Below are 22,908 nucleotides of genomic sequence, written 5' to 3'. Positions count from 1 at the left end.
CAGAGCAGGAAATACCTCCCCAGTGACAGCTGCATCCACAAATCCCCCCAGGAACAAGCCAGGAGATAGCAGATGTGTCTAAGCAGAGGGTTGGGATTTGGACACCCCACTGCAGACAGAGCTGTCTCACCGGTGACAAGGACAGGGATGGGAACGAGACAGGGCAGCATCAGCCATGGCCCCAGCTGAGCCAGCAAGGAAGCACCTGGGTGTGCCTGGCTTTTTGCCAGGTCCCAGGTAGCCAGGGATGAGGTTCCCATGTCCAAGATGACCTCAAAGGAGAAAGCATCTCGACCAGGTTCCTGCAGGGGGGAAATGGCAGGCAGGGGGGAAAAGGGTTTCTCTTTGCCGGTAAACCCTGTGCTAAGACCGGCTGGTTGGGAAGGGAGGGGACCCCAGCGCTGCGCCTCATTTACCAGGATGATGCCCAATAAAGCAGACAGGTGTGGCCTGACAGACAGTGGCAGGATGACGGATGGACAGAGGTGTGGGCCCATTGCTGCCTCCAACCAGGCAATTACAGGCAGTTTTACATCAGCCATCACTGGTCCCAAGGTCCAGTGCCCACCTGCAGTACTAACCGGGATGAATGGCAGGGCTGCACACCCCGAGTGGGATTGGGGACAGGGCTAGACCCCAGTGACACCAAAACAAAGCAGGGCAAAAAGCAGCTGCAGGTAGCAGGACAGGGAGAGAGCAATGTGGCCTGGGTCAGTCCAGGAAGAAAGCACATCTTAGTCCAGGGAAAGAGACTGTTGCATGTGATGCCCTTCTCCTCTGTTCATGCTCCTGCAGTGCTGGCCAAGAGCCCCTCTAGCACCAGAAGGCACCTATGCCTGCACCAAGCCCAGCACCTGGACAGGCTCAGGCCACAACCAAGCACGTGCAAGCTCTTTGCATTCCTGGCAAATCTGGGCAGCTGCAACCCTGGGGCCTGAGCCAGCTGGAACCTCTCCCTCTTTTGCCTCCTCCTACTACTCGTGCAGGGCTCACTCCTGGACATCACATCGCGGGAGGAAAGGCGGATGAGCTGGGGGTGGGAAACGTGCAGCAGCAGACACAGTCCATGTACCAGCCCTGATGGAGCACATGGAGCCAGGGGCTGTTTCTGCACAGACCCACTGCAGCCATTGCTGCTAGGGTTAACCTCTGCCCTCTGGATTCGCACTGGGCTGGTCACCTTCAGCACACACAAACTTGAACAGGGGCAGCCAGTCCCCCCGCACACAAAGGCATCCCACGGGGCATGTCCCAGGACAGCAGAGCTGGGCCTGGTGCCTGGGCCCTGACTCCCACCAAGGCAACTACAGCTTACCATTTACACAGCAACAAAACCCTCTGGGGCTGCGGGGAACCACTGTTTGCCCAAACCCTCTTCAGCCCCTGCCCAAGTACGGGATTGGAGTTCGTTCTGGCAGCTGCAGCCAGCATCAGGTTGGGTCTTCCCCTTAAATCAAGCTCCGCCAGGGTGGCTGGCAAGCAGCGGTTGTTTGTTTGGTGTTTCTAAATGAGTGTTAAAAGCTGCTCCGGCATGTTCGATTCCTCCTCCTCCGCAGCAAAGCTGACAAGGGCCATGCGTTCGGGGAGGAATGAGCCTGGGTATGAAATGACATCGTTGGCCGCCCAGCACAGGGAGGTCACGGCTAAACAAGGTGTGCAGGACGAGGGAGCTGACAAGGAGAGTAGGGGCTGCTGGAGCCTCCCCTTTTCCCCCTCCAACCTCCGAACCCCTGGCCCCAACAAACACTGCTGCTTTTCTCCTAATTGGTTTCACAGGGTCCTTTTACATCAACAAGCGAACGGCTCCAGTGGGTACAAGCAGCTGGCTTGCTCTCAGCTCCAGCAGCCACAGCAGGGCCAGGAGGTGCTGAGGCCAAGAGATTCCCCCTTCCCAAGGGAAAGGATATCACTCTGAGGGTCACAGAGAGCACCAGACAAGACACCGCAGAGGTCTGGAAGGAGCTTGTCCCCACCACTGAGCAATGGGTAAGTGATTCTTCACTCCAAGGGTGAAGAATCATGGCCCTCTCCCAGCCAGCCCCAGCACCCATGCAGACACCTGCACTCCGGTGGGCTGGGCAAGAAGGAGGCTCCAGCTCCTCATGAAATCACTGTAGGAGACTCTTTTCCCCCATCAGCCCATGCTGCCCTCTCTGCACCATGCTTCTCTCTGGACCATTTCCAAGCCTGCCCACAGCCCAGATGTGGGACTGGGGCAGTGGGAAGCAGCAGGCTACAGGCAGGGTGCTGGAGGAGCATCACAGCAACAGCTACACACATCCACAGGACTGCCAACCCCCATGGCAAAGTGGCATCAAGGTCAAGCTCACCTGCTAACAGCTCTGTTCCTGCTGCACCTACAGTTACTGCAAAATTTCATAACGATGCAGGGCAGGAGAGCTGCTACCAACCCTGGACACCATCAGCTGCTGGGAAGGTGCTGTGAGTAGCATGTGTGTGAATGCCTGCAGCCCAGTCACATAAACACAAAAGAGGACAGGGCACAGCCTAAAAAGAGGCCACCCTGGCCATGACCTGGCCACTGCAGTCTCCACCCCCATCATCCCTAGGGATCCAGATTTGGGAAGTTCAGCCTGAGCATGGTGAGAAGCCACTGGGAACAGGGAGCCCTGCAGCTCCACACAAAACAGCAGACCTCCTTGTAGGGATGTGGACTCTGAGACTTAATCCCACTTCCCCAGGAATGGATCCCTTCTCCTGCAGCACTCCACCAGCCCCAAGCAGCTCTCTGCAGGCAGTACTTCTCGCAGGCAGGGCTCTTTGCAGGCAGGGACATGCCTGTTGGGGTGTTCCCCCCTTATCCCACATGGCTGCCACCCAGCACACTGCAGTGCCCATGCTGTGCAAGAAGCAGGCAGCATGCACAGAGAAAAGCCAAGACTCTCATTTCCAGCTTCCATCAGATAAGGCACTGAAACTCAAACAGATCAGATCCTGTGCTAAGTCTCCAGTAATTAACACCACCGAGGCCCAGCCAGCTGTGGGTAAGCAGAAGGTATCCAGCCAAAATACCCACCAGTCCCTCCTTGTGAACCTTGATCTTGGCCCAACAGGCATGTGAACATGAATATACACAATCTTATTAAGCAAAGGTCATAAAAGCTGTCAGGGAAAGGGGATGATGATGAACTACTGGCCCCAGCAAGCACAGAAACATGAGCACCCTGGAGCTGCTTCTTTCCTGGATCCTCCAGTCATGTGCAGGAATGGTGGGAATCTCGGAAATGGGCCAGAAAGCCCAGGGCATGGGGGTGGGGGAGTGGATTTTAGCCTTGGAAATTAAATTGGCAACAAAAAACATTCAAGTACTAAACAAACATCGAGTAGATCTGGCTGCTGTGAGGCACCACCAGAGAGCCCCAATCCCATCTCCATGCCCATCTTCCAAGTCCTATTCTGGGCCATCTCCACTCATCTGTCCCCACATACCTTGGTGATCTTGGGGTCGGTGCAGCGGCTGTTGCCACTGCTGGCGTGCATCCAGCTGCTCTCATAGGCCAGGCAGTGCTGCCGCAGGGAGCAGCGTCTCTCCGACACGCACCAGCCGCACTCGAAGCGCGGGTCAGCCTTGAGGCACAGCCCGCAGCTCTCCCGCAGGGCTGAGCACTTGTACAGGTGGGCTGTAACAGCAGGAGGAGTGCAGGGATCAGTATGGGCCCCATAGCCCATGGGCAAAAGGTTTTAGGGAAAAGGGTAGCTGCTCTTGCCCCCTCCCACCAACTCGCAGGGTGACAGGAGGCACCAGCACCTTGGACTCAACACCAAAGCAGAGCTTTGGGCTCTCTCCCAAAGCTTCTTGGAGAAAAGTCTCTTGTTTAGAAACCTGACAACATTGTTCCCTTCTGCAAGGTACTGGTGCAAACTGGGGAAGGAGCAGGGGAGAGGTGGGCTGGAGGCTGGGGCAGCTCCAGATGGCTTTCCCACCCTGGTCCCATCCCTCACTCACCCTGGATGTTCTGAGGGTTGTCAATGACGAAGTTCCCGTTCCAGACCACAGACAAGTTGACGGGCAGGTCGCTGATGTCATTCCCTTCATAGAAATACTGCAGAAGAAGACAGAAGGAGGCAGAACCCATTAATCGTTGAGGCAAAATGTCCCAGTGAGGGGCATGGAGAGACATACAATCCCATTACATGGATGTCTCCCATCAGCCCAGAGGAGAGGGATGAGGGCCTTGTTGGGACTTGCTGTCTAGGAACAAGCAGGTCTGACAGCCACTGGTCAAAGCATCAGACACAGCACATGAAACAGGTGGACTGGACTGGCAAAAAAAGATAAAGAAGCAAAACAGAGGGTTTCTAAATAGACTCCAACCCCATTAAGTCAAAGGTCTGAAGCTGCTGCTGCTGGGAGAAGAGGAAACAGATGGTGACTCTGCAGCACAGACACATCTCTCCCCACCAGGCACCTGAGCCGTCCCCCATGTCCTCCCCACTCCAGGGATGCTCAGTTGGATGTTTGAGATTATGGTCATCACTAAGGAAGCTTGGGGAGGACAGCCTGGGCACATCACAGGAGTGGATTCAGTCACCCCCAAGTCAGTGGGAGGATGTCCCTTGTGGACCCCTCCAGCCCCATCGCCCATAACACAATTATACAAAGTTATGGCCACATGGCTGTGGGTCAGAGCCAAGGACCATCCTGATGTCACACCAGCCCTCAGAAAGGTCTCAGAAGAGAGCAGCCCTCTCCTCCACACTGCAACTCCAGTTGCCCTGCTCCCAGCCCCACACTGCACTCAGACATCAGACACACTCCATTTCAGGGCTGGCACCACCACCCTGATCCCCTGAGCTCCCATGTAGGGAGGTGGTGCCAGGGAATCCTGTCCCCCAGCTCTAGGGTACCTCAAACTCAGGCCCCAGCCCCTGCTGCTGTTCAGACATATCCACCTCCATTGTTCCTTCCAGCCTGGCCAGTGTCTCCTCCCAGCCCAGACCCCTCTCCCCTGCCTCAACACCTGAGTCCCACTCCCAGCAGCCCCATCAATATTCCCTGCAAAGCCCCTGCACACAGACAGAGAGGTTTAATCGATATGGAGGCAGGAAGGCAGTTGGAACCATCCCTGACAGCTAATGACCTCCTTGCCTGAGAAAATGACAGGCGTGTCAGGAGAGATTAAATGAATGATTCATGGGTTGCTGGAGTTTGTTAGGGAGCAGCGGACGCGCTGGCAGAGGTTCACCCAGCCACAGGCAGGACACAGCCCTGCCACCACCTCCAGCCAGTCCCAGAGTCACCTTTTGCAGCCCCAGTGCTGCACAGGAGGAGGTGGCCTCAGCATCACCTCCAGCAGTGCCCCAGCTGCTGCCCCACAAAGACCCAGGACCACTCTGCTCCACAGGAGACAGGGACATAGCCCGTGAAGGAAGTCAGCATGCCCAGGTGCTTCAGGAAAGCAATGGACACTTGGGTCCTTCTCACCTGACCATCAAAGCTGGTCCCTTCTGTGTTGAGTCTCTCCCAGCCAGGCAGCATCACCAGTCCAGCATCAGACACGGCACCAAAATGGGGCACACGCCCAATGTGAGAAATGGCTGTGGCAACATACAACCCTCAGCCCTACAGGGTGCAAATGAGAGGCCAAGCTTGGTCCTCTGTTATAGCTTTTGGCTAGTGAATCCTTTGTCCAGGAGCCACACCTCCAACTGCAAATGCAACAGCTCCACCAACATCTCCCCTCTACAGGCAGAGCCCCATCAGCCCCACCATGCAGCCTCTCAGACATGGCACCTCTTGCCATGCTTGCTCAGAGGACCTTCATCACATCCCCACCACGCACCATCTACCAACAGAGCCTCTCAGCAACATTCCCGTCACCAGACCTGCAAAGATGGAGCCAGAACTGGGTTAGGAGTCCAGATCTGTTCACCTTCCTCTATCCTACCCCCACCCAAGGATATCTTCAACAGGACCACCACGAGGAGCCAGCCAGACCCAGAGCAGTGAGCAGAGACCATTCCCTGGCAGCAGGAGGGAGCATGTGCTGGGGAGGGCGGTGCCAGCGCCGGAGCAGAATTTAGCTGTGACGAGCCACGTGGCAGCGTAAGTGAAATTGGCATTTTCAATTTGTACTCTGACATGTCTCATTTGGGGCCCTGGCATCTCGGGAAGGCATCCAGCCTGCAGCTGTCCAAAACACTTATTTGCATCTCTCTGCCCCGGCTGCTTTTGGAAATTAGTTCTTCTGGGAGGTGGGTTGGAGAAAGAAGAATAGGGGGAGAGGGAGGGAGAACATTAACTCTTCATGCACCAGTCCCGAGACGGTAACAGAGCAATTGCACGAGAGACTGTCTCCCTCTGGAAAAGGACAAGTGCTGAGGATGCTGAATTTGCTGTGGAATGGAGGTGGAGTGGACAGTGGGGAGCAGCGGGAGTGCAGGACTGTGTGAAGGGAAGTGGCAGAGCAGGAGTTGTTGCCCCAGCTGGTGTTCATGGCGTGGGATCACCAAGAGAACGTGGATATCAATGAAAAATGTGTCCTTGGCATCTGCGTGTCTGTCAGCAGCCTCTCACCTGCCGTGTGGAGACAGCAGCGGGTCTGTGACTTGGATGCTGTTACTGGTCCCTGTAGGATGACGGAGCTGGAGTCATGACTTGGCTGCTCAGGGACAGGAGCTGCGGCCACAGAGGCTCTGGGCTCAGCCTTCTGGGACACAGAGATCCATCAAATCTCTCTAATTCCCAAAGCTTCTCCTACTTTGAAGGATGTTTCTGAAAGGCCTCCTTGCAGCTGCCCTTGCTGTAGTGCAGGCAGGAAGGTGCCCTCTCCACCCACAGGCACAGCCACAGCCACACTCAGGGAGATGGCAGCATCCAAGCAAAGCAGCAGCCACTTTCCTGACCTGAAAGCAGGTGGGGATCAGGCAAGGGTTGCTTACCAATCTGTCCATCCTATGGGATCCAGACAAGAGCCCACAGACAGCCAGAAGGTCCCAGCATGCTGGCTCCTCCCTGCTTCGGGCTAACACAGTGCTAAACATCCATTAAATACTTAACTGTTATTAACTTCCCAGTTAATCAATCCCAGTGGCTGGCAGCAGTCTGGGATAAGCAGCAGGATGAGTGTGAGTGGGGGGATGCACCTACCCAGGCAGTTCTGTTATCAGACCAGATTTTGCTCTACAAAGGTGCCCAAGACCACTCGGCTGTGCCAAAGGATGATTTGGCTTGGCAGTTGCTACAAGGACAAGCTGTGGGAAAGGGATGTTTGAGAGCAAAAAACGACAGGCACAGCCCTGAGAGCAAACCAACGGCACCCAGAAGAGAAGTGCTCTCATGCAGCACAGTCCACAGAAGGAGATGGGAGAAAAGATGTCATCAAGTGAGTCAGCAACTGAGATATGAGCTGCCTGGCTCCTTACCTAACCCAGCCAGCCTCTCCATCCCTCCCTGGGAGAGCTTACAAGGCAAATATGGAAGAGATGACAGAGGATGCTTCAGCCCCACCGACCTGGATGCCAGCCTTCCTAGCAAGGTCTCCCTCTGTAGAGATGCAGTTCAGGCAAGACAACTCATCACTAAGCCTTTCTCAAGGCTTTTCACCCAAAACTTACCTCAGGCATCTTCCCAAGTAGCAACCAACAACCTCATACGCTTCTCACATCCGCCCCATCCCCATGCAGGGGATGTTACCAGCCTTGCACATTGCGAGGGCTGTGGGTGTCACCTGCCCTGAAGGTCCCACTTTCAGTTCTAGCAAGCCCACTGCTTTCCCACCCACCAGCTAGCAGTAACAGGCACTGACAGTTGCCCAGCTTCCCTTGAGATGAGGGATTCAGTACTCGGAGAAGGTGCCTCCAGGGAGCCACAAAGGGGACAGAGCTGCTGATCTGGAGGCAGATCACACTGAGATGCACTTCAGGATGCTCCTGCAAGTGCTGTACCAACTAGCCAAAGCACTAGCCCTTCCCAGGCTAAGGGAAGCAGGGTGACCCCCCCAGCCCTCAAATCCCTTGCCACAGGGCATCCATCCCACCCCAGCCACAATCTGCACAGCCCAGCCCAGGGGAAGGCAGCGGAGGGGCTGCTCCTCTGCAAGCAAACCCACACATCCGAATTTCCCCTGCAACAACCCTCACTCCCACATGCACCATCCCCCTGGGCTGCATTTCTGGAGGAGAGCTTGGGCTGCAGCTGTGTCCTATTTTTCTGTAGTTGATGACCTCAACTCCTTCCCCGCACTATGGGGACGGCAGTAATGTACATCGCGTCTCGCCAGGGCTCAACTGCAATTCATCATTATTTTATCTGCTGGAATTTAATTGGATCCTATCAAACTCTCCTGATACTCCCTTTTCACTTTAAACAGTGCTGCAGGAAAGATAAATGTAGGCACCGCTAGGATGGAGAGCACGGCTTTGTCGGCGAACGGAGCTGGGGCTGTGAGCTCCAATCCTGTTTCCCTCTCCATGGCTGGTTAATTAGAGATACATATACCGGAGGTGTGCAGTGCTCAGAACAGGGCGTGTGTGTATGATTTATGTTCCTCTATAAATACACCCTTGGCCAAGTATACCATCATCCACACAACAGTGCAACTTGACAGTAACACTCAGCCTCTGATTCTGGATCTCCTTTTGCTCTTTTCACATGGATCTCCTCCTTTCCTCCCCCATCACACACAAGCTTCTTCACCTGGATTCCTCCTTCCTGAAATCCGGCAGGGTGTGAGAACCTGAGACCCTGGGAATATGTCAGAGCAACACCCGGGCTCCACAGCAACCAAAAAATACTCAGAAAACATAAATTTACCAGGTCTTACCTCCCTCCCCAGCATCCATACCTGGGGCTGGGCTTCAGCACCCACTTGTGTGCCCACCTCATCAGCCCAGCTTGCTCTGCACCCACATCACTTTGTCACTGGAACAAACAACTCCAAGGGAACATCCCGACCCCAGTCTGGCTGGTGGGCAGCAATCTCCACAGTCACAGCAGAAATAGGTGGGTAAGGTGGGTTTTCTGTGCCAAGGGCATGGACAAGAAAGGAGCCAAAAGGGAGCCAGGGAGGTGACACAGCTGCTTCTCGCCATGCGGGGCTTTGGTTAAAAGGAAAGGGAAAATACTGAGGCATGAGGTTTAATTTAAAGTGCTGAGACAACAAGCTCACAGAAAGGAGATCAGGGGTTCTTCCTATTTATATATTTAAAGGAAAAGAGCAACTCTGGGGGTATTTCAGCCTTAAGAGGAACGTTCTGGAGAGAAAAAGCCAAACCCTTGGCAGCAAGAAACACCTGTAGCCATTTTGCCAAGGCCAGGACTAAATCAGATCAAGTCCAGTGTTACAAGCAGTAGTGCAGATTCAGGACTGTGGCACTTTTCAACAGCAAAATTGTTTCATTTCTGCAGCAATCAGGAGGATCAGCCCTGCTGAGGCACGGCAGATGAGAAAGAACAGTCAAAGGCAGGGATGTTTGGGAAATGAAATTCAGTGGCGTTACCTGCACGTGTTAAGACAGGTGACCATTTTTTCATTCTCTGCTGCAAAAAACAAGCCCGGACAAGTCTGCTTCCAGAAGATTAAAAGTAACCAATTAGCAAAAAAATAGTTTATTGGCAAAAAACTTCATTTTCTTAGACAGGCTTGTCTTTCCTCTTTGCATCTTGACAATACATGTGGCAAACCTCTAGGGTTGCTTTCCTTTTGAAGAGCAGAAAGAGGCCAAAGTGAGGAGGCAGAAAAGGTTCTTTTGGCTTGATTTTTGCCCTGCAATGCTGGGGAACATCAGAACTGGTCTCCCCTAAGTTTGCCAAAGATCTATTGGGTGTTCCAAACAATGTTTATAGTTGACACTCAAACCCTAATGAATGGACTGCTGCATATTTAACAGAGACATCCTTTCTTCGAACTGCAAACAAGTCATTGGAGTTTGACAAGCACTAAAACTAAACAACAGAGAGTTTTAAGGGGCTTGACTTATTATCCCTTCCATTCACCAGTGACTCAGAAGCGCATCCCTAATTCCACAGAGTAATTAACCTCTTGTTTAAATCTCACTAAACTCCTGGAAACAATGTGTGCTTAAACGCCTTTCAGAGGAGAGGACATCCATTCTTCACTTGCTGGCTGGAAAGATGTCTTCCTTTCCCTATTTCTCCACTTGCCAGTGTCCTCCACACCAGGCATGACCCAAAATGCTAACCCAAAGGATGAACTGCAACGGAAGAAGCCAGCAGGTCATGGGTGGGTGACAGCACGGGAGCCTGAAGTGCTTTCAACCAGCCAGATGGGCTGTAAAAGGTGCGAAGGAGACAAACACCACAGAAGTGTGAATCTGAGTCCCCCACACCATAACGCAGCCTGGCTCAATGCCCTCAAATGTTAAAGGAGGCGAGCAGACCCTGAAAGCAAGGTGGCTTCTTTCACGCCAAAACTCTCCTCTTCTGTCTGTGAAGACACCCTGCGCCTGAACACCATGTCTGATGCCCAAGACTGCAGCCCCACAGAGCTGCTGCCACTCCGACACACCTCACAACACCTCACACATGCTCTTCTGGCAATTTGTGCTGTTTTCAGGGCACCTCTGACAATTTTCAGGTCAAACATCCACCACTGTCAGCCCAGGATAAGGTGTTGGTTATCTCATCTCTGTGTGAGGACCACAGGGTGGGCAGGTACACCTCAAGAGAGCACACCTCTCCCTTTGGAGAAGAGCTACAGAGGCCGTACAGCTCATGACACCAGTCCTGGCAGCCATGGCACCCCTTGGGAAACCCACCACAGGCAGTGGGTTTTGCTTCTATCTCTCCCTCGTGTCAAGCAAATTGAGATTTACTGGGGAGAAATGAGCCCAAATCACTCAGAGCCCCTTGCCAAGCTCCACGTCTGTTATGTAAAGGCTCCTCTCTGGTGCAGGCACCTCTGCCCACAGGAGCCATCAGTGCTGCTGCCAGCACTGTACAGCCATAGCACTTCCCTATAGGGAGCATCCTGCAGCACACATGTCCCAAACTGCCTTGGAATCAACTAAGCCAAACCACACACTCCATAATTGGGCAGAAGGGACCTGCCAGCTCCAGACAGAGGAGACTGGGTAGAAGGTTGGGCTGGCCAAGGGGCTCTGGCCAGGCAGGGGCTCATGAGCTGTCCCTGCAAAGGTGGGGACCAGCAAATCACTGCAAGAGATGAAGGTCTGTGAGTCAACATCCACTTCCCCCAGGTGCACAAGGCAGCTGGGGTTTTGGATCCTTGGTGCTGATGCAGCTCTGTGCCCAGTGGGCTCTCTCCTGGGAACAGAGACACCAGGCTTCTTCCACACTCTGCAACAGGGCATTGGTTCCTCCAACCTGTTTCCAGACACAGGCACTCCAGCAGCGGGGCCAGGCATGGACACATCACAGAACAGCCCTCGGACAGCAAAGAAAGTTCACAAACCAGCCTTCTGCTGGGACAAGAGTGGTTCAGCTGACCCCCAAGAAGCCTCCTACATGCCTGCAATGAAGACAGAGCAGCCAAGCTTGGCTACCAGCAGCAACAAGACCCTGGTGAAGGGACCTCCACCACTGTGGTGTCTCTTTGCACACACATCCATTATATTCCCTTTGAAGTACTAAGAACAAGCCGTGCAGGTGACAAGCAAAGACTGGGGCTGGGAGCAGACCTGCATGACAAAGCCCCAGTGAGGGTCACAACACCACAGAGCAACAGCCCAGACAGCTCCATCTGGCTTCTTTTCTTCCCTGAATGCAGCAGCAAGAAGACAAAACTTTGCTTAAGCCACCTGGTTAATGGCTTCCCACAGCAGATCCCTGCAGATTCCACTGTGGTCCTGCTGCTCCCTGGAGCCTGGGCCTTGTCCTGCTGCCTGCACTCACCTCCAGGCCAAGCACAGAGCCACCAACATTTCCAGCCAGCAGCTCAGGACCGGGAGCATTTCTGCTCTTCACAAACTGCCTGTCACCAAGAAAGAGCCCCAGCAGCACGGCATCCCCCGGCACTGCCAGCATGGCATCCCTCGGCACTGCTGGCCAGGGCAGGAGGCAATGACTCAGGATGCTCCTCCTGCCCAAAGGCTCCACAGCCCTGGGATCACTGGAGGAGGGAGGGAGCCAGTGCTCATCTTCAATGGCCTCTAAATGTCACTCGTGCCACCAAAGGGAGCAGGGATCGGCGCTGGTGTTAGGCTGCAAATGAGCTTTCACAGTATGGGAGATGAAAAACAAATTTTAAAAGGATTAAATGGGAGAGAGAAGGGAGGGGGCAGCTCCATGTGGATGAGGGCAGGTCTGTGCAGAGCCCAGCGGGCAGCCAAGGAGCTGAGCAATGCTGGCTCCCAGTGGGGGCTATTAACACCCAGGGTGGTTTGCTTGTGGGCCTGGTGCACAGTGAGAGGCACACACACAGCTCACCCAAGGCTGCAAAACACCCTCCCACTTAGGGATAAAGCACCCAGAGAGGGCAGAGCAGGCAGAGATGCCTGCAGGAGAGAGCTGAAGTGACAGGGCTGCAGGGAGCAAGGACACAGAGACAGGGAGTGATGCAGAGAGCATGAGCAGGCAGGCAGGCAGGCAGACAGGGGAATGAGGCAGCTGCTGGTCAGAATCAGGGATGGAGTCAAGGATGGACAGGAGCTGCAGGGGAGGAGGGGAAGCACTTGCAGGGCTGGCCAGCACAGCTGCATGTAGGGGGCTCCTTGTGTGCAGCAGGACACAGAGGAGTTAGCTCAATCCTGCCTGTAAAGTGGGATGGCTTGGGGTCAGGGGGAAGCGAGAGCAGGCAGAGAGAAGGAGGAGGCAAGGCTCGGGCACATCTGGGCCAGCTGGTTCCAGTCCATACAATTTTCTTCAGCTTTGCAAAGCCAATTTCCTTGGAAGTGCTCCTAAAACCTGGTGGCCCCAGCATTGATCCTATCCAGAAAAACCCCAAGCAACCTCCCCATGCACCTGGGTGAAATGGCAGGGAGCCCACCTGAACGCCACAAGCAACAGAACCCCCCATTACCTGCCCACAGGAGAGCAAACCTGTCCATGCAACGAGCCGGGACGGTCCCGGGGCAGGCAGGAAGGAGCTGCCCCACAGACAAGGCCCACGCCAAGGCAAACCACACACTCACCGAGGTGTTCTGGCACTGGATGCTGGTGCTGTTGAAGCGCAGGGCAGTGACACGGGTGGTGCTGCCGGGGATGTGGAAGATACACTCGTAGTTGCGCTGCCCAGACTGCGGCTGGGGCAGGTTTTTGGCTGTCAGGGTGATGGGTTTCACCACACCCACAGGGATGTAGATCTGGGTGGAAGGCAGGATCTGTGGGCAGTCCTGCAAAGGAAACAAGAGGCAGCCGATGAAATGGGAACACTGTGCACCCTCCCCCCAGCATCCCATGACCCTCTCCTTGGTTGGCAGGCTGGGCACGTGCTTGAGTAAACACCCATGTGCCAGCACCCAAACCAGCATCTCATGGCTGCTCTGCCCACAGCCCTGAAGACAGAGGAATCTGGTGGCAGGGCAGTAGTGTTTTCCACAGTATCAGTTGATTTAGGTGGGAGGTAGGGAGAGGATTCATCTATGGAACCTGTAACCTGGCACCACAACAGCAACACATGTCTAGGCTGACTGGTAATGAGATGGACTTCATTGTGTCATTGCAGTCAGTATGTCTCAGAGTTAATGCCCACCGGGCTATGCACTGTCAAGCTACACTCTCACTCGTCCTCTTTCCCTTACAGCCTCCATCCCCCTTCCTTCACAAGTGGACAGAAAAGCTTGAAGCAGACAGGACCAGCTCAAAGCAATGCCACCCCAACCAGCCCATCTGCAGGCTGCCCAGCAGACAGTGCCTCCGGCCAGGGAATGCTGGTGAGTCCAAGCTGGAGAGAGCAAGGCACCACCCTGCTGGCCCCCTGCACTCCCTGGGAAGGGAGACACTGGGAGGGCAAAGCACTCTACTTGTAATAGCCACAGGCTCCCACCTGCTCCAGGGGAGCTGGTGACTCCAGTGTGCAAAGCACAGGGGAGCAGGAGAGAGAAAAAATAAATGAGCTCAGGCAGCAAAACAGCCCTGCGGCTCCAGTGGGTGACACTTCGGCAACAACAGCCTGATGCAATCCCACGCTGGCTTTGCCGAGCTGGGCAGAGGTCTCACACCTACAGCAGCTACTCCTGGGAGTGTTGGCTTGAAATAACATCAAGAAGGAATAACATGTGCTGAAACAAGCTGCTTTGAAAACAGACACAGGGTGGACACAGCCACCCCGCTGCTCTCGCAAGGCTGCCGATGGCCACAGCGCAGCTGCGAGGGCAGCTCTCGCCCCAAGGCCACCAGCAGCCACGTGTGACCAAGGCTGCCCAGCTGCCTCCTGCCACCCCGCAGCAAGCCAGGCCAGACCTTGCACAGCACCAGGCTTTATCTCAGCCAGTACGATTAATTAACTTTCAAACGATGCAGAGAAACAAGAAAGAAATTGTTTCATTTAGCAAATATTAACAGAAAAACCCAACTAGTTTTACTCTCTGGATTTCCTGTTCTTCACAGGTCTGTATTCCCCAAAAGCACAATTTTTAAAGGGAAGAAATTATTTACTTCCAAAACATACTAAACAAAATGAAAGCAGAGAGGAACACTGATGTCAGCTCCAACCCAGAGATAGCAACGGGTCTGGGACACTCTGAGGACCCTCGGTGCTGCCCTGCCACCTCTCTGCTCCATGTCATGGCTGCCCCTCTGCAAAGGAGGGCTTCAGTTTGCCCCCCCTTTCAGAAGCAGCCCAAGATTCATAGCAGGAAGACACCTCATGCCCGTTGCCATTTCCATGGAGTGGCCTCACCGCTACAAGACAGTTGTTCCCCACCAGCTCCCAGCTCAGAAGTGCTGTTGGAGGGAGCAGCCCCCACCTGCTTGATCCCCCTCCACACTGCAGTGGGACCCCTCGAGTGGCACACGCCTTCCCTGCAGTGCATGCACACACTCAGCAAGGATTAGCTCCTGGCTCATTCTCCAACACCCCCACCTCCTAATTTTTCAGTAATTATTGCCGCCAACCCAGCTGGGGTCGTGAGTAAGTGGTGGGTAAGTCCATGCCCCCCCCGCTGGGCTCACCACGGCTGTTTGTAGGGCTGGTGCCCAAGGAGCACAGCAGGCACGTGTGTCCCTCTCCCCACGCAGGCAGGTGGGCTTGTTCTGCTGACTCGTGGTTTGAGCTGAATCCCCCCGTGATGTCACATGCTCCACATCTGCCAGCAGAAGTGTCTCATCCAGCAAAAATGTCATCCCGCGCCCAAACAGGAAGCACCTGGTGCTGGTGGGCGCCCACGGTGCCCAGAGGGGTGGGGGCACAGGGACAACTCATTTCCCCTACAAGTCCAACCGCTGACACAACTTGCTCCAGCATTGCCCAGTACTTCCATCCCTTGGGAACACTCTGCACAGCCCACAGAGCTCTGCATCCTGCCAAAAACAGCCCCTCCTAGCCCAGTCCCAGGAGCAGGGAGCTATGAAGGGATGGGATGAGCTTCTAGAAAAGCAAGACCCCAACACACAAAAACTCCCAAACATTGCACAACTTGGATTTTCTCCATTAAAACCATTTTTCTAGCTGGATAAGAACATAACATGGGTGTCCAGGTTCGTCTGGAGAGGTAAGAGCTTTAGAGCCACACTGCAAATGCTGTGGTTTCGGTTTCTCTGGCAGGTCTCAGCTCCAGATGCAAGGCTGTACCATCAGTAAAGATGAGATGAAGGCAATCTGGGACCAGGCCTGACTCTGGCTTTGAGGTTCCCTCACAAAGTCCTCAGCCATTTCCACCGGTGGGGAATGAAGAATAAACACAAGCTGAACCTGCTTAAGTTGAACTGACACACTTGGTTCCTGCAGTCCAGGAGCCTTTCACCCCACACAGCAGCTCTGCATCAGCAGGGGTTGTCACAGAAGAGCTGTTTTTTGGAATGGTACACTCCAGTGTCCACCACTGACCATCCCACGGTCACCACCACGCACCCCCAGCTGGAAAAAGGGAACAGCAGCCTGTGCCACTTCATCACCCCTTCCCCAGCACTGTATGCCCCACAGCAAAGCCACAGAGCAGGACAATCTCCAGAGCCCAGGCTTTAAAGCCACCACAGCCAGAGGGCAGGGATATCCTTCCTGCTATCATCATTCCCAGGCACATTTATAGGAGTGGTGGCTCCTACCCACAACCCATTCCAGCCATGCCACCCCCATAAATCCCCACAAACATCCCTGGCATGTCCAGGACAGAGTGCCATGGGTCAGTCTCTGTTTTCCTACAAAACAGCTGCTTTCCCACCCAGGAAACCGTGGTGAACCACCCGTGGGAAGTAGCAGAGACAAGATGAGCTCTGTTGTTACCCTCTGTTCCTCCATCTCCTGACCAGTGCCCACCACACTCCAGCCAACACAGACAGACCAAATCCTGCTTAAAATAACCCTCCTGCAGAGAGGATGGGGCTGGATGTCTACTATTAACTTGTCCAGTGGTGCCATGGGCTGGCACTGAGCCCCCCCACCCACCACCACACCACCCTGCTGGAGACCAGGATGGCCAGGGATGGGGACGAGATGTCTCACCTCAGCCCGGTCACAGAGCCCACAGCAGGGGCTGGTCTGAGGGTATCTCACCATCCCTGCTGGGAACTGCTGAGGCCACACCAACGTGCAAACAGGCTGAGCCAGGCGCTCCAAACCTCAAGCCAGGCAATGCTCCAGGTCCCAGTGTGGCCAAAAGGTCTGCTGGGGGACACTCTGCCTGTGCTTAGAAGTGACACAAGTTCCTGAGTGGCTGGTCCATGGGAGAGCTGTGAATGTCCCAAAGACAACACCGCTGAGGGGTACAGCCAGAGGCTTTTAGGTTTGCCTGGCAGAGAAGGCAGCAGAGACCAGCAGCCACCTCAGTGAGGTCAATGGGCAGACGAGAGTCGCTGTGCTCCAGTGATCTGGACACCACGTGTTGCGTTTGCAGAAGCAATGCCAGGGCTGCCTGGAAGTGTGACCTCAGAGCAGGCTTCTGGATGCCTGGGATGGGCAGATCCTCACTAGATTTCTTCAGGGCATAAACTAGGAGAAAGCAGCCTTTTCCAATATTCTCATGTTAGTGAATCCCCCCTCAGGCAGCAGGACCCTTCCCACTGGGCCCATGCACAGGCAATGGAAAACCCAGGTAAAGTTCAACCAGAGCCCCATTCCAGAATAAGGACAGAGGAGAAACTCTCCTTCCCGTAACTCTCCCTACAGGACCCAAATCAGCATTTACTGTTGAGCCAGCAGTGGCTTGCTAGACCTCTAAACCCAATCCAAGCAGCCAGCGATGCTACCACAGGCTGGGGACACCAGGACGTCCTGCAACCACAGTGCCAGTGACAGGTTTCCCCAGTGGGTGGCATGGATGCTGTGCAGGATGAACCCCCACAAAAGAACATGCTCTTTAGCAAAGCAGTTGAGATGAAGAAGGCATGAGGTGCAGCAAAATGGTTTGTTTTACAGACTTCAACCTTCTCTCTCCAAAAACAAGTCATTCTGCAATGACAGTTCAAGCTTGCTCCCTTCACAAACATCAAAGGAAAATGCTTTGGCGTCTCTGCCTTTGTTTTTTCTTTCATTCACCCTAAAGTGCTCCCGGCTGCACCCAACTTCCCAAGCTGCCTCTCCTCAGCCACACAGCCTCTCTCTACCAGCACATAGTCCCAGCAGCATTTCCCATTTCCCCCTCACTGCTTCTCAGGTAATTCCCAGCACCCCAGGCGAGGCAGTAGTAATGGTTTCCAAAGTGGTCTGTCCTCTTCTAAGCCCTGTGGCCCCCCAGGGGGCCACAACAGGACCGGGACAGGAGAGGGGAGCAGTCTGACATGTCCTTACCTCGGAGAACTTGACACGTCCCTCCAGGAAAGAGCAGTCGGCAGCGTTGTGAGTGCAGATGTGGCGGTACTTGCACCAGTGGCAGGGGAAGGAGCCGTTCACACAGGACAGGCAGCTGCAGAGAGAGAGAAGTGGGCAGTGTCAGGGCAGCATCGAGGCAGAGTCCATAGGGGCACTTCTAGGGATGCTTCAGCAGGACCCTGTATCTCTGGGTGGAAAGGACCCTCGATCCATGGGGCAAGGGCCATTCACCAGTAGGCTGGGAGAGGAGGTGCCACACACTCCGAATCCCCAGGCTTTACCCACGGTAAGGTGGGGGAAATGACCTTTCTGACACCACAGGGTTTGTGTCCCAGCCGGAGTGGCCACGCTCCCTCCTCCACTTGGCAGACTGACCCTGCCCACCCCACTCTCGCAGGGGCCAAGCTCCAGACTTTGGGAGCTTTATTTGGGTTCACTGAAAGGCGATTTTAGCAATAGGCAGCAGAACAAGGGCTCTGCACTGCAGGGGAACAGGGGAGAAAGGGCCAGATTAATGCACGCTCATTGAGAGGAGAATTCTAACTGGCGAAAGGTTGGGTCAGATTAACATTTCGGGACTGTAGGGCCTTTCAGCCGCTCACAATAGGTTGTGTGTGACCCCCTCCCTCAGCCCCCTCATCCCCAGCCCTCCGCAGCCGCGCCTGCGTGTGTCTGTGCGATCCCACCCCCTCCCTCCAGCCCCAGACGCTTCCGTCTCTCTCCCCAGCCTCCTCTCCAGGCTCTTTGTGCAGGCTCTTGCTCCCCTCTCCCTGTCTCTTCTAGGGTTGCCCTCAGGCACCCAGGGATGCCAGGACGCCCATGCTCTGCTCTACCGATGTAGAGCAAAGAAAGCAGCCCAGGGACCTGATGCCTCTCCCCAGCGCAGGAGGGGACACACAGAGTCCCTTCCTTGTGGAACCATTCACAGGAGCAGCACCCCAACATCCCCTCGCTATCCTCCTCAAATGCACACCCTCCCAGCACACAAGGCATCCCTGTTGGCAGGCACAGGGGATCCTGTGGACCCCCACAGCTGGAGGGTGGCTTTCGGGATTCTCACTCCGGTGAGGAGGAAAGAGGCTGAGCCCTCCCCACCACACTGTCCTGGGGGGGATTGCAGACATGTCCCACATTTAGTGCACAAGCCTTCACAGGGCAGGTCTGCACCAGGCAGGTCTGTGCAGCCCAAGCTGCTCTCCCAAGGAGGAGACAGGAGAGCTCCTGAGGCATAAGCTAAAAGGCAGTAAAAATAATCAGCCTGGTTTTAAAAAAGAAAAAAAAAAAGAAAAGGGAAAAAAAGCAGCAGTACTAGTTTTCTCCTTAGAAGGCTGATACCTGTGCTCACTGATCCAAGCATCAAAAGGATCAGGCCCAAAGCAATTATATTCAAACAAAGACAGGTTCTTTCTCTGAACACAGCTCTGGCAGGAGGCAGGCAGCCCTGCCCAGCCCAATTCTGCTCCTAAATCACAGCTACCTCTCTGCCTCTACCCCTGGGAAATGACAGGAAAACACAGCATCACCCTGTGAGGCGGCAGAAAGATAATCTTCTTGGAGAAGAGATCTTTGGTGGTAGAGCCTGGCACACTGAATCCCTCACCCTCCAGCAGACTTGTCACTTTGGAGGTGTGGGGACAGCACATGAGGGAGCCACAGGGTGAGGGCAGCCCAGAGTGCAAACACACACCCAAGGCTTCACAGGCCCACAGCTTCCAGCTCGCCCTGAGGTTTCACACACCATTACATATACAGCAAGAGCTTCCCAAATCCATGTGCACACACTAAGGAAATATTTAATTAAGCTGCTTGCAAAGGGGGTTGGAAGTCATTTCCATGTTTCGCTCACATTTTCACTTCCAAATGAACAGCCCTTTTAGCTTTACCCACAAATATGCTAATTGAGATGCTCCTTATGCAAATATATGCAATTTTATTTCAGCTGCAGAGATTCAACTTAAAAGCAGAGCCACAGCCCCCTATCTCTGGTTGCTTTGATGGAGGGAGGTGCAGAGAGTGGGGGTGCGGGGAACACAAACAAAGCCGAAGGACAGCTCCTGTCCTCTTGGTAAGGGCTCAAGCAGGACCAGGGGACAGGCAAATCCAGGATGTGGAGGAGAAGGACAGGGAACACACAGGTTAATCCTCATGGGAGTAGCGCGGCCACAGACAGGTCATGTATGAGAGAAGCATGGTACAAGCAGTCACAAGCCACATGCTGGGGCGTAACTACCAAGCCTCCCACTAATTGCCTCCCCCTCCCCCCACAGCAAAAGGAGAGATTTTCCAGTCACCAGCTCTTTTGGGGTCTACAAAAAGACATCCCAGTCCCCTTTCCACCACCTCGCAAGCCATCTCAAAGCTGGGCGAAGCTCCCTATGCAGCCCTGCCCCAGGGAGCCCAGCCCTAACAGCTGCAGTTCCACTCTGCAGTTCTTCAGGGCCAAAGCCAAATCTTGGCTAGTTCAGGACTCTCCTCACCTGAGGGTCTCCTCTGCCATTTAACTACTACAGGTCCCAGGCTGGCCTTCTGGTCTCCACTTGCCGAAGGATCTCAGGTTATCCTCCACATACAGCCTGAGGTGCATGGTTCCCCCTTCCTACTTTGGCCCACCCAGTTGCTTCTAACTTAACGGAGCCACTCCTAAAGCCCCATCTCCCTAGATGGTTTTCACACTCTCCCTTCTGCCGAGGTTCTCCATTAGCCATAAGGACATCAAATGCCACCGTGAGAGCACTCACCACACACATCTTGATCCGCAGCATCCCTGCTGCATTTAGAGCCTGTCTGAGTCAGCTCCCCCCCCGGCCAAAGACTGGACAAAGTGGTGAGTAAGTCAGCACACAGGTGCCAGTAACACAGTGGAACCCTGCTTCCAGCTTGCCTCATTCCTGCACGGCTATTTGACCACCCCAGCTCCCTGAAAACCCAGGGCAGGAGCTGAGGCAGGGACCCTCAGCTGCTGGTCAGGCTGGCAGTGTGGTTGGGGCTGTATCCCCATTGTGTCCATATCCCCGGTGTGTCCGTGTGCCACTGCTGTCTGTTCCCGGCACAGGAGCAGGTTGCTCGGCAGCACGATGCCATCTGTGCCGTCTCTCTCCTTCCCACGGTCAGGCACTCTTCCCTCATCACTTCTTGCCTAAGAGGTTTTCATCACTCCTGATAATTAGAGGGAGGCTCTCCTTCATGTGTTGAAGTGCTCCCCTCCCTGAAGCGTGCCAGGAGAGCAAGAAGCCCAGCCAGGAAGAAAACTGATGGTGGGGGTTCAGCACAGACGTGGACCCACAGCTTGCTCCCCATCTGCCTCCTCCCCAGCCCGGCCAGGTGCCAGGTGGAGATGAAGCCCAGGCAAGGCAGGGAGAAGGGGCTCAGACCCACTGGCAGTGCCCCCCTTGCCTCCTGATGTCCTCGTGCAAGAGGAGTGGCACCAGACTCAGAGTAGTATTTCAGGATCACTCTGTGCCAAGTGCCCCATCCCAAAACAAGTCCAGGTTCACTGCTGGCCGGCAACCTCCCCCTGCCAAAGCAGGCATCCCTGCAGGCATCAGGGCACCTCTGCCCATCTCTGAGTGCACCAGGGACAAAGCCAGAGCATCACCATGCCTCCATGCTTGCCCTCAACTCACTACACAGCGGGGTCAACACCTCCCAACACTGCTCCCTCCACTTCCCTAACTGATCCGAAACTTGGTTAGGCCTGCTAGGGAAACACCCGACACGGCTGCAGAAAAGCAGAGGTGCAGAGAGAGCAGAATGACAGCAAAGAAGCCTCTCCAGGGCCACAAGCACTGCTACAGGCTGAGTCCAGACCCAGGGGTGGCCTCGAGGACCGACTCCTTGCTGGATGTGCGGGCAGCTCTGCAGAAGCCACCTCTGGCCATCACAGAGAGGTCACAGCTGCCTGTCTCTGTGCCTGACCTGAAGCAAAGCTGTAGCTGATGGGAAGAACGGGGAGCCAGAAGTGCTGGGTCCAGGCTCTTAATTTAATCTCCTTCTGCTCTCCCAGCCCCAGGCGTGCCACGTGCCCGAAGAAGCCTAGAGCTCTTCAGCACACTGAACAGTGAGGGCAGAAAACAAAAACAGCATCCACAGGAGTGAGATAGGCCTGAGCAGCAAACATGAGAGGGACAGGAGGTGCAAGCATTGCACACACACACATACACACACAGACACTGAAGCTATTTCCATGGAGCAGCGCATTCCTGAAGGAAGCATGGGGAGCAAAGGGCAGGGAGGAGGGACAGGGGCAAGTTGAACGGCACCAAGAGCAGAGCAGGGGAGGTCCATTAAAAAAAGGGGAAGTATAAACACCGTGTTGATGAAAACAGCATCTGTGCAGGCACAGCACAGCCGCCTGTGAGCCCCCTGACTGCTGCTCAGACCTCCTCTTGGCAGGAAGATGCTTCCTTAGTGAATACTCAGCTCCGGCATCGCCTGCATCTGGAGCAGCAGCTGTCAGGGCTGAGGGGCTGAACTGCATTGCTTTGGGCTTCATATCCATCTCTCTGCCCCAGGAAGAGGAGAAATCCTGAAGAGCTGTGGGACCAGACTGTCAGTGTCCCCCCCAGCCCCTACACGGACCTACAGGCAGCTTTCTGACGGGTGCCCAGACCCAAAGCCAGGACAGGCATGGGGTGGAAGGCCAGCTCTTGCCTCCTTGATCCCTGCCCATCTGAATCAATTTCTGTCCTTTTGACACAAGTCCAATGCTTTTCCATTGCTGCTGGGTTTTGCCAAGGTCCTTACTCACAGGGTAACAGCTGGACATGCTGACCCACCGCAGGATGGTCCGAGTCATCCACCATCGTGCTGAAGGATGCAGAATCATGCTCTGGGTTTAAAGGTAATTCCCTTGAAACATCCTCAGCTGCCTCCCCTCACTGAAACACAACATCAGGTTGTACCAGCCCTCCTCATTCACAAGAAACATGACATAAACCAGGTTATCCCAAGCTGTCTCTAGGGCCATCCTACAGATTTTCCACCTGCCCCAGCCCAGGAATACACAGGGATCTGTTACCACCATGCAGCTCAGCCATGCAAACCCAGATACACTCACTCA

General features: G+C 54.7%; 1 protein-coding gene across 4 annotated transcripts in view; it reads right to left on the bottom strand.

Moving 5' to 3' along the window:
• The window catches only part of PLXNA1 (plexin A1), a 119,652-nt gene that overhangs the window by 35,886 nt on the left and 60,858 nt on the right, over positions 1-22,908 (bottom strand). For all 4 annotated transcript variants that reach the window (XM_027700473.1, XM_027700476.1, XM_027700474.1 and 1 more), the window contains exons 9-12: positions 17,829-17,943; positions 13,075-13,275; positions 3,968-4,064; positions 3,451-3,641 (exon numbers count right to left, since the gene is read on the bottom strand). In XM_027700473.1, coding sequence (XP_027556274.1) covers positions 3,451-3,641; positions 3,968-4,064; positions 13,075-13,275; positions 17,829-17,943 — 604 coding nt within the window. The remainder of the gene's footprint in view (positions 1-3,450; positions 3,642-3,967; positions 4,065-13,074; positions 13,276-17,828; positions 17,944-22,908) is intronic.

The sequence above is a fragment of the Neopelma chrysocephalum genome, unplaced genomic scaffold (genome assembly GCF_003984885.1).
Source record: "Neopelma chrysocephalum unplaced genomic scaffold, ASM398488v2 Primary Assembly neopelma1_147, whole genome shotgun sequence".
Lineage (NCBI taxonomy): Eukaryota > Metazoa > Chordata > Aves > Passeriformes > Pipridae > Neopelma > Neopelma chrysocephalum.
The sequence above is the reverse complement of the archived record's forward strand: the minus strand, read 5'-3'. Positions and strand labels throughout refer to the sequence as shown.